Source organism: Entelurus aequoreus, linkage group LG18 (assembly GCF_033978785.1).
Source record: "Entelurus aequoreus isolate RoL-2023_Sb linkage group LG18, RoL_Eaeq_v1.1, whole genome shotgun sequence".
NCBI lineage: Eukaryota > Metazoa > Chordata > Actinopteri > Syngnathiformes > Syngnathidae > Entelurus > Entelurus aequoreus.
In genome coordinates, this window is record NC_084748.1 from 3,260,048 (window position 1) to 3,272,359 (window position 12,312).

The 12,312-nt window shown below is 37.6% G+C and overlaps 1 protein-coding gene across 2 annotated transcripts in view; it reads left to right on the forward strand.

Moving 5' to 3' along the window:
• Positions 1–12,312, forward strand: part of ncapg (non-SMC condensin I complex, subunit G) — a 35,622-nt gene that overhangs the window by 413 nt on the left and 22,897 nt on the right. For both annotated transcript variants that reach the window (XR_009821760.1, XM_062025990.1), the window contains exons 2-8: positions 1–65; positions 3,488–3,721; positions 5,708–5,936; positions 8,562–8,707; positions 8,780–8,864; positions 8,931–9,123; positions 9,206–9,355. The exon at positions 1–65 is cut by the window's left edge and continues 48 nt beyond it. Coding sequence is in view for 1 of the 2 variants with exons in the window: in XM_062025990.1 (XP_061881974.1) it covers positions 1–65; positions 3,488–3,721; positions 5,708–5,936; positions 8,562–8,707; positions 8,780–8,864; positions 8,931–9,123; positions 9,206–9,355 (1,102 nt within the window). In the remaining variant the exon portion in view is untranslated. The remainder of the gene's footprint in view (positions 66–3,487; positions 3,722–5,707; positions 5,937–8,561; positions 8,708–8,779; positions 8,865–8,930; positions 9,124–9,205; positions 9,356–12,312) is intronic.

The following is a 12,312-nucleotide window of genomic DNA, read 5'->3' on the forward strand; positions in this document are numbered from 1 at the left end:
GCGCCCAGAAGGCGCACAACAACAAGGCCAAGCTGGTGGCCAGCCTGAAAAGTCGCTACAACAAGGTGAATATAATATAACTCAGGTTATTGTCTTTTATTTTCATAAATGCTCATTACTTATGCTTATACTTACTCGTACCATGAATTGATTAACGTGGACCCCGACTTAAACAAGTGGAAAAACGTATTCGGGTGTTACCATTTAGTGGTCAATTGCATTGATTGATTGAGACTTTTATTAGTAGATTGCACAGTACAGTACATATTCCGTACAATTGACCACTAAATGGTAACACTCGAATAAGTATTTCAACTTGTTTAAGTCGGGGTCCACTTAATTGATTCATGACACAGATATACACTACCGTTCAAAAGTTTGGGGTCACCCAAACAATTTTGTGGAATAGCCTTCATTTCTAAGAACAAGAATAGACTGTCGAGTTTCAGATGAAAGTTCTCTTTTTCTGGGCATTTTGAGCGTTTAATTGACCCCACAAATGTGATGCTCCAGAAACTCAATCTGCTCAAAGGAAGGTCAGTTTTGTAGCTTCTGTAACGAGCTAAACTGTTTTCAGATGTGTGAACATGATTGCACAAGGGTTTTCTAATCATCAATTAGCCTTCTGAGCCAATGAGCAAACACATTGTACCATTAAAACACTGGAGTGATAGTTTCTGGAAATGGGCCTCTATACACCTATGTAGATATTGCACCAAAAACCAGACATTTGCAGCTAGAATAGTCATTTACCACATTAGCAATGTATATGGTGTATTTCTTTAAAGTTAAGGCTAGTTTAAAGTTATCTTCATTGAAAAGTACAGTGCTTTTCCTTCAAAAATAAGGACATTTCAATGTGACCCCAAACTTTTGAACGGTAGTGTATACTATCAGATATATACTATCATCATAATACAGTCATCACACAAGATAATCATCAGAGTATATACATTGAATTATTTACTTTATTTACATTTCGGAGAGTGTGGGGTTAGGTTTGGTTGTTATCATCAGTTCAGTCATCAACAATTTTATCATCAGAGAAATGTAGATTGAAACAGTGTAGGTCTGACTTGGTAGGATGTGTACAGCAAGTAGTGGACATAGAGAGGGAGAGAGAGATCAGAAAGCATAAGAAAAAGTATCTACATTTGATTATTAACAATCCGGGGAGGGTGTTAGTTTAGGGTTGAAGTTGCCTGGAGGTGTACTTTTAGTGCGGTTTTGAAGGAGGATAGAGATGCCCTTTCTTTTACACCTGTTGGGAGCGCATTCCACATTGATGTGGCATAGAAAGAGAATGAGTTAAGACCTTTGTTAGATCAGAATCTGGGTTTAACGTGGTTAGTGGGGCTCCCCCTGGTGTTGTGGTTATGGCGGTCATTTACGTTAAGGAAGTAGTTTGACATGTACTTCGGTATCAGGGAGGTGTAGTGGATTTTATAGACTAGGCTCAGTGCAAGTTGTTTTGTTTTGATGCCCTACACATAAACTTATACATAAGGTTGCGTATTAACGCTGAAAAAGTGGGCACCCCAACACTAACAAACTGGTCGTGACTTGATCATCAGTCACCTTATGTATGCAGATGATTTGGTCATTTTTAGCTGGTATAGTGCTGGTCTTCAACAGCTTCTGAAAATATGCACACAGTATGGTAGTGATTTTAACATCATATATATCAGGCGTCACCAACCTTTTTGAAACCAAGAGCTACTTCTTGGGTACTGATTAATGCGAAGGGCTACCAGTTTGATACACACTTCAATAAATTGCCAGAAATAGCCAATTTGCTCAATTTACCTTTAACTCTATGTTATTATTAATAATTAATGATATTTACACTTAATTGAACGGTTTAAAAGAGGAGAAAACACCAAAAAAATTATAATTACATTTTGAAACAGTTTATCTTCAATTTCGACTCTTTAAAATTCAAAATTCAACCGAAAAAAAGAAGAGAAAAACTTAAAAAAATAATTTATGGAACATCATCAGTAATTTTTCCTGATTAAGATTAATTTTAGAATTTTGATGACATGTTTTAAATAGGTTAAAATACAATCTAGACTTTGTTAGAATATATAACAAATTGGACCAAGCTATATTTCTAACAAAGACAAATCATTATTTCTTCTAGATTTTCCAGAACAAACATTATACAAGAAATTCAAAAGACTTTGAAATAAGATTTAAATTTGATTCTACAGATTTTGTAGATTTGCCAGAATAATTTTTTTGAATTTTAATCATGATAAGTTTGAAGAAATATTTCACAAATATTCTTCGTCGAAAAAACAGAAGCTAAAATGAAGAATTAAATTTAAATGTATGTATTATTCTTTACAATAAAAAAAATAAATTTACTTGAACATTGATTTAAATTGTCAGGAAAGAAGAGGAAGGAATTTAAAAGGTAAAAAGGTATATGTGTTTAAAAATCCTAAAATCATTTTTAAGGTTGTATTTTTTCTCTAAAATTGTCTTTCTGAAAGTTATAAGAAGCAAAGTATAAAAAAAAAAAAGAATTTATTTAAACAAGTGAAGACCAAGTCTTTAAAATATTTTCTTGGATTTTCAAATTCTATTTGAGTTTTGTCTCTCTTAGAATTAAAAATGTCAGGCAAAGCGAGACCAGCTTGCTAGTAAATAAATACAATTTAAAAAATAGAGGCAGCTCACTGGTAAGTGCTGCTATTTGAGCTATTTTTAGAACAGGCCGGTGGGCTACTCATCTGGTCCTTACGGGCTACCTGGTGCCCGCGGGCACCGCGTTGGTGACCCCTGATATATATAATGCTAAAAAGAGCACGATCATGATAGTTAGAAGTAGAGAAGACAGACAGCCTTTCCTGACTTCTCTCTATCCGGCTCTGCACTTAGTGTGTGCAGTGAAATTAAATATCTGGGACGTATTATGACCAATGACATGTCTGACGACAAAGATATTTATAGACGGCGACGGAAGTTATATGCTCAAGCAAACATGCCGTGTCGAAAGTTCAGTATGTGCTCAGTTTCTGTGAAGATCACACTTTTTAAAGCATATTGCACACTGTATATACTGTCGCTTTAAACAAGCCAGTGTTAAGAAGCTCATAGTGGCTGGCAATGACAGCATGAGACTGCTTCTAGGAGCTTCAAATGTTTGTCAGTATTGGGGTCCCTACCTGCTCTGCCACTTTACGTCATCTCATGTACAGATTCATGTGCTGAGTCAGACAACAATGTCATTAATGGTCTGACTAACCCGACTCGCAGTTCTGTCACATTTTCATCCGGTCTGTGGAACCACTGGCGAGTAAGCCTGTATGCTGGACATTGAATATTGTGGAGTGTTTATTGATTTCATTTTTATTAAAGTTGTTTTATTTATTTTATTTCTGCTTGTATTTCTTTCATTGTTGTATAGTTTCTTTTTCTGTGATATGGATCCCCCTGGGTCTGAAGTAAAATGACTACTACTATCATTTATTTTTACTAGCTCGAAGACAAAACTCCGTTCCACGAGGAATTTGTCAGCTACCTGAAACACGCCATGATTGTCTACAAGCGCGAGCCGACTGTGGAAAATGTCATCGAATTCGCTGCGAGGTTTGCCACCAGTTTCCAAGTTCCTCCTAAAGATGGAGAAAAAGAAGAAGAGGAGGAGGAGGAGGAGGAAGAAGAAGAGGACGATCATCCTTTTTTGAGTTTCATTTTCAACTTCCTGCTCGGGGTACGTATGCAGTAATTATTTAATCAATCAATCAATGTTTACTTATATAGTCCTAAATCACTAGTGTCTCAAAGGGCTGCACAAGCCACAACTAGGGTTGGGTATCGAGTATCGATTGGAACCGGGACTAACTTGCCGATTCTCCCGGTATCGTTCAAAAGTTTAAATTTCGATTCCTATTTTCGATACCCAGTCCGCCGACCGGAAAAAAAAAAGTCAGCCGAACCGGAAGAAGAAGCCGCTGAGCACCAACGAAGAAGCGCCCACCGCCGGAAGTGTTAGCATAGCCGAGCGAGTCAGTCAAGCTCAAGCATGGATAGCGGGCGTCGGCGGTCGAAAGTGTGGCTTTACTTTACAAAAAAAAAATGAAATAACCGCGAAATAACAGAGCTCCATGTCCATCAAGAAACGAGTGGAGAGAGAGCTGCAGATGTACCAGGACGTTCCACCGATACTTATGTCTGACGACCCTGCTGCATGGTGATGGTCCGGTGGAACCAACAAAAGACTTATCCTTTGCTGTCAGATCTAGCTTTCTACTATTTATGCGTTCAAGCTTCTTCCACACCCAGCGAACGTGTATTTTCCACAGCAGGAGACACTATCTGTCCAGAACGCTCACGCATCCTGCCTGAGAAGACGGATATGGTCATTTTCCTGTACCTGCTGCTAATCTGGACTGGGTTTTGCAAGTTGTTTCTTATTGTTTATTTGCTTTTCTGCACTAGGTTAGCCCATCAGTGGGAGCACGGTAACATTTTTAAGTACCTGCAGCATCATACACTTGTGTGTGTAAATGTGTTTTCATGAGGTTTTCAAAAATAAAGCTCTCTTGAGGAAAATGTATTCATAATTTATAATATTTATATTCAAGTTCATAGATTTGATATTTATATTCTAGTTGAAAACAGCCCTGTGAGGAATTTATAGTAAAGTTCATAAAAAGTTAATAGAATTAAAATGGATGGAGAATGTCACGACTATTTCATTCAGAAAGACTGTAGGTTAGCTAGCTCATTTAAAATATCCTAAACTTTTTTTTGACCCTGCCTCTTAAAAGAATCGGGATTGAGAATCGTCAGGAATCGGAATCGAAACAAAGAATCGGAATCGGAATCGTTCGAATTCAAACGATACCCAACCCTAGCCACAACGACATCCTCGGCTAGCTGAATTCTGATTGGATAAAAACTCTATAAACTAAAAACAGCAGCACTGCAAAGCATAATATGACATGAAGAGAATATTAATACTTTTACATATTTAGGGAAAGTAAATTAAACATTACATTTATCTTTAATTTTGATCATGATTTCTGGTTGGCCAGAGAGAAGGTCTTGCTGGCCCTGACGGCACACCACTGTTGAACAACTTAAGCTGTACGTCAAACAATAATGGGAAATAATTCCGCCTGAAAAGCTTAAAAAATGTGTCTCCTCAGTTGCCAAACATTTACTGAGTGTTTTTAAAAGGAAAGGCCATGTAACACAGTGGTAAAAATGCCCCTGTGACAACTTTTTTGCAATGTGTTGCTGCCATTAAATTCTTAGTTAATGATTATTTGCAAACAAAGATTAAGTTTCTCAGTTCAAACATGAAATATCTTGTCTCTGCAGTCTATTCAATTGAATATAAGTTGAAAAAGATTTGCAAATCATCGTAATCTCTTTTTATTTACCATTAACACAACGTGACAACTTCACTGCTTTTGGGTTTTGTACATTTATAGCGCTTTTCTAACTTTACTGGATTGCAAACATCAAATTTTGCCAGCTTTGCTGGTCCATACTGTATGTTCCCTGTGACTGATTGGCTACCAGTACACGGTGTACGTCTCGCTTGAAGTCAGTTGGGGGGATGTGTGGTGTCACATTGGACGGGGTGAATAACTTGCATCTGCTGACTCCCAGAATTCACCTCATTCATCTGTGTATTTATCCATTTCTCTTCTTTTTGTCTTTTGTCACCTCGTTTACAACCGTGCAGTCTCATGAGGCCAACAGCCACGCGGTGCGCTTCCGGGTGTGCCAGCTGATCAACAAACTGCTGGGCAGTATGGCTGAGAACGCTCAGATCGACGACGACCTTTTCGATCGCATCCACCAAGCCATGCTGGTGCGCGTCACCGACAGGTTTCCCAACGTGCGCATACAGGCCGCCTTGGCCATGACCCGCCTGCAGCAGCCGAGTGATCCTGACTGTCCGACCATCAATGGTGTGTATCTGTTGTTGGGCTCAACCATTACTTTTTACTTCAAGATGTGGGTAGGGATGGGAATTGATGAGATTTTACTGATTCCATTTTCAATCTTGCTTAACGATGCTAATAACAAACAGGTCGATTAGCATCAACTATGTGTAGTTGAGAAGTAGGGATGTAACGGTAAACAGAATAATGATAAACCGCGGTAAAATTCCAGACGGTCAGTAATACCCTTAACATTTTTAATTACTGAAAACCTGTCATTTTTTTAGGCAACACTGCTTACTTCCTGGATACGAAAGTGCTTGTTTCTGCCATATTTTGTTTGTTATGATTTTATTGTTTCAAATGCACATTTCATTTTCTAAATTCGGTACATACATTTTGAATGTGTTGTTTTTTTTAAAATAAAACCTGGTTAAAAGATTTCAGTATAAGTAGTTCTTAATTTTTTTTAGCGCATTTAAAAATACCGCGCTAATATTAACCGTGATAATTTTGGTCACAATAACCGTGATAAAACATTTTTATATCGTGACATCCCTATAACTGTGTGGTCTCCCTGTCACTAAGTACCGTATTTTTCGGACTATAAGTTGCAGTTTTTTTCATAGTTTGGCTGGGGTTGCGACTTATACTCAGGAGCGACTTATGTGTGAAATTATTAACACATTACCGTAAAATATCAAATAATATTATTTAGCTCATTCACGTAAGAGACTAGACGTATAAGATTTCATGGGATTTAGCGATTAGGAGTGACAGATTGTTTGGTAAACGTATAGCATGTTCTATATGTTATAGTTATTTGAATGACTCTTACCATAATATGTTACGTTAACATACCAGGCACCTTCTCAGTTGGTTATTTATGCCTCATATAACGTACACTTATTCAGCCTGTTGTTCACTATTCTTTAGACATGTGAAATTGCCTTTCAAATGTCTATTCTTGGTGTTGGCTTTTATCAAATAAATTTCCCCAAAAAATGCGACTTGTATATGTTTTTTTTCTTCTTTATTATGCATTTTCGGCCGGTGCGACTTATACTCCGGAGCGACTTATACTCCGAAAAATACAGTATATATTTCTCATTTCTAGTCAAAATATCTGAACAAACTTTATACAAGTCACAATCCCCTGAATAGTGAGACATAAGAACTTGTTTTCAGGCAATAGATCTTCTGAGGAAAATAATACTGTCTTTGTGCATTACAAGTTTGGTATAAGACACAAAACTTAGCAATACTAGTATGTATAGCTAATAAGAAGTTTTGATTGCTAATTTCTTATTTCAATACATTTCACAGAGACAATTTTGACTTGTTCCATTAGCAGATTTATTTATTTTTTTAAATAACTTGTCCAAGCAAAAATAACTTCGAATGAGCAAAACAAATCTGCCAATAGAAGTCAAAATTGTCTCAGTAAGATGTTTTAAAATATGACATTAACAATTCAAACTTATTATTAGCCAAACATACTAGTATTGTGAGGTTTTGTGTCTTATAACAAACTTGTGATGTTCATGAGTATTATTTTTTTCCTTAGATCTATTGCTTAAAATCAAGTTCTCAAGTGTCTCACTGAAAAATGACTATTCAGAAGATTGTGATTTTAATTAAGTTGGTTCACTGTAGATATTTTGACTAGAAATGAGAAATATATACCGTAATTTCCGGACTATAAGCCGCACCTGACTATAAGCCGCACCAGCTAAATTTAGGGGAAAAAACAGATTGCTCCATTTGTAAGCCGCACCCGACTATAAGCCGCAGGGTTTTGATGTGTAATTAGCGTAGTATATAGGGGTTCCTGCTACCACGGAGGGGATTGTCGGGACAGAGATGACTGTTTGGGAACGCAAAGCGTCCCATTTATTAACAATAAATCTTTCAATCATTCAATCAAACTTTCACATCTTTGACATGGCAAACAGCATTCGTGCAGAGTACAAATAATACAACGGTGCAAAGTAATACAAAGTGCTCGCCTGTACGTTATCAAAATAACCAGCCTACCGGTATATGAAAAGTCAGTCTTTAATCATTGTGTCATCGTCTTCCTCCTGCATACTAAAACCACAGAAATCATCTTTGTCGGTGTCGGAGAAGAACAGGCCGTAAATAAGCCGCACCCTTGTATAAGCCGCAGGGACCAGAACGAGGGGAAAAAGTAGCGGCTTATAGTCCGGAAATTACGGTACTTGGTGAGATTGTAAGTTTTTCTAGTACGAGGCCTACAACAGACCTGGGCAAATTAAAGCCGCATGCGGCTAGTTAAGCTTTTCAATCTGGCCCGCCGGACATTCCCAAATAATTGTTTTCGATCTTCAAGGTGGAGAGTGTAGCTGCCATTATGATGCGCAGTGATGTTTTCAAATGACCGTAAGTCTTGAACTATACAAAGTATTTCAATGGTTGGAATCTGCCCTTTTGCGTGATATACTAGTTACTATGGTAATCTAATTAGTTACCATGGTAATCTAAGTCACAGCAGCTCAGACGAGGCACCAAGCAGTGTGGGTGGGGAGCGTTTCCACAGAGTGTTTCCAGAGCAACCGACCTGAAATGCGGGTGTCAGGGACAGAAGCGGAAGGAGATTTTTACAACTTGTCTCCTATCTCCTCTGTTCAGCCTTCATGTTGATCCTGGAGAATGACACCAACGCTGAGGTGAGAAGGGCTGTCCTCTCCTGCATCGCCATGTCTCCTCGCACCCTCCCCAAAGTTCTAAAACGCACACGCGACATCAAAGAGAATGTCCGCAAGTTAGCCTACCAAGTAAGCTGTGTTGTGCGTTGGTTCACATTTGTCCCGATGGAAGCATGTGTCATCGGGTCTTTTGTTTTGAAGGTTCTGGCTGACAAGGTTCATGTTAAAGCTCTGACAATTGCACAGAGAGTGAGTCTGCTGCAGCAAGGACTCCGTGACACATCGGGTAACATTCAGCCTGTGAAATAATCTTTTTTTCTGTATAAATAACATTCAAATGTTTTTGGTGTAGAGGCCGTAAAGGAGATGGTTTGCTCCCGTCTGCTGCCCGCCTGGCTGTTGCGTCTGGATGGAAATGTGGTGGAGCTTCTCCACAGACTTGATGTGGAGAACTGTGCCCAAACAGCTCTGGACACGCTCCAGGCCATATTCAAAGGCATGGCCGCTGACGAGCTGCTGCAGAACAGAACACAGCTGGACAACAGGTACACCCGCACATTCAACATTTTGCTTTTTTGGGGGGTTTTGAACAAAAGTTGAATCCATTTCCTGTGCGTGTTTGAACAGGAAGCTGATCCCAGTGGACTCTCTGACGTGTGAGAATGTTCTTTACTGGCGAGCTCTGTGCGAGTTCATCAAGGGGAAAGGAGATGACGGTGAAGAAATGTTGGAGCAAGTCTTACCAGACACTGTCATGTTCACGGACTACCTCTACGGGTATATTACATCCATTAGACGTCTAATTGTGTTCCTAAAAAAATAAGTGTTAATTGCCAATAGTCAAATTACAGTGGAACCTCGACTTACTAACGTAATTGGTTCGTAAATGGAAAAGTTTGTATAGTGAAGCAAATTTTGCCATATGAAACAATGTATATATTTATCATGGATTCCAGCCTAGACAAAATTCCATATTTTAGTAAAGGTTTGTACACTTTGAACACAATATAAAGTAGGGCTGTGAATCTTTGGGCACCACATGATTCAATTCGATTCTTGGGGGTGACGATTCAATTCAGAATTGCTTTTCGATTCAAAACCATTCTCTATTCAAAATCAATGCTTTTTTTTTAATAACATTTGGTTGCAGTTCTATGTACAACTACATTCCCCCATAAAATCAATGACTAGCTCTGATTTATTTCCATATTACTTAAAAGAAAAGTGGTTTTGTTTAATTAAATTTAATGAATAAAGTCAAATACAAATAATCGTAGCCTCAATTTTATCTCGTACATTAAATATGGTCGCAGAGAGCCCCTGTAATCCGAGATTAAGCTCATTCAGACGTACCCCCTTCAATCACCTCGCGTACCCCTGGGGGTACGCATACCCCACTTTGGGAAACACTGATCTACATCAACAAAATTATTTGCCTGAGTAGCTGGACAGGACAGATTTGAATCGATTAAGAATCTTTACAGATAAGAATTGTGATTCATTAAAAAATCTATTTTTTTGACATCCCTAATACAAAGTGCCATACAGCAATGTATATCAAACAAACATAACAAGGGGGCGATTTATTAACAGGGCTGAAGAACAACAATCTGAACTGTGCTGTATGTGCTGCTCCGCCAAAACACACACAGAAGTCTCTATGGTGTCCTCACAAATGATCAGAAATCACAAAAATCCCTAGCCCCAACAACATTGCTACAATAATAAACATTTTAAATCTGCTTACAGTACATTAAAATCGGCAAAGGAGAGAAAGGAGCAGCTGAACAAGAGGTAGTCTTCTCTGCTTTGAAATAAGTCCGCTTTGGCACATTTTTTCAGAAAAGTCGGTTCTCATCGCAATTAAAACTTACTGTGGTTCCGGCTTCTCGTTCTAAAGTGTGTGAAGTGAAAAGTTAGCAAAAAGAGAGGTTTGTAAATCGAGGTTCCTCTTGAAATTGTTAGGTTAGCTGTGGGCCATTATCAATACTAAAATACCTGCTTCATTTTGTAATGTTTGCATGAATTTTCACGAGATACAGTCGTCCCATCGCGCTACAAATATTGCGGCATTATCCACATTGCATATTTTTTATACATTTTTTCAACCACATTATACAACATTTTTGCTCAAAATTAAGCATTTTCAAGCATGAATGATTTAAAAATATCTGTTCTACAGTAGTATTGACCACTAGATGAGATCAAACCAATCAGAGCACGCTGTTCAGTATTGCGGCCACTGATTGGCTTTGCCTCAGGCAGCATTACTATATTGGATTAAAGGTGATTTAAGGGTGTTATTTCATGTCAAGAGGTCTCTAATAATGTTGAAAAATGTATTTCCAAAGTAGTAAACAGGTTTTTTTATTCTCCAGCTAGGAAAATATTACTTTTCTCAATTATGTTTGCTACATTGCGGAAATTCGTTAAAATAAATAAGGGATTACTGTACTCATGAGACACCAGTGTTTCCCATAAACTGCCAAGATACCTGTGGCGGCGGGGGCGTGACTATGGGCGTGGTCACAATGACATCATCGAGTAATTTGCATAATTTACTACAATGATATGATTTTCTCTAAAATGGCTCAAAAAATATATACTTACTAATTAATAATAACAGTTTTGTTTTAAACTTCCATCCATCCATTTTACAATATAATTACAACACTTTATGTACATATTTCTATACAGATTTGAACAATAAGTTACTCACTGAAATATATTTATTAATTGTGGTTCTTACAAAAAATATATATTATAAAATATAAAAGCTAAAATGTCTCTTAAAGCTCTGCCCCTTTAATTAGTGCATACTAAATAATTTAACTTTTGCCTACTACTACAACCATATTATTTACCAGCAACATAAAGTGAAACAGAGGCAGAGGTGTCCTGCCACAGTCAGTAACAAATAAACAGAAAACAGTAGTGGTCAAAAACAAATAAGGTAACAAGAGAAGTATCCTACACTTCTCTTTTGTAAAGTAAATCTGAACAGCCTATATGGGCATCTACATCAACTATATGATTTGCCTGAGAAGCTAGACAGGACAAAAAAAACCCCAAAAAATAAAAAAACAATTTTTTAAAATTTTTTAATTTTTAATTTGTGGCGGACGTAATTCTTTCGTGGCGGGCCGCCACAAATAAATGAATGTGTGGGGAAACACTGGACACTTTATTTGGTACACTGCCACAGTCTAAAAGAAAAGTCTGTTTGGGCAACTTTTTATCAAGCCTGTCCAACATGGGACACAATACCTGTCAACATAATTGAACTCACAACGCTAGCAGCATTTACAAAACCCAAAAGCAGTGAAGTTGTCAAGTTGTGTAAATGGTAAATAAAAAGAGAATACAATGATTTGCAAATTATTTTCAACTTATATTCATGTGAATAGACTGCAAAGACAAGATATTTAATGTTCACACTGAGAAACTAAATTTTTTTTGGCAAATAATCATTAACTTAGAATTTAATGGCAGCAACACATTGCAAAAAGGTTGTCACAGGGGCATTTTTACCAGTGTGTTACATGGCCTTTCCTTTTAACAACACTCAGTAAAGGTTTGGGAACTGAGGAGACACATTTTTGAAGTGGAATTATTTCCCATTCTTGCTTTATTACAGCTTAAGTTGTTCAACAGTCTCCGTTCCCATATTTTAGCCTTCATATTGCACCACACATTTTCAATGGGCGACAGGTCTGGACTACAGGCAGGCCAGT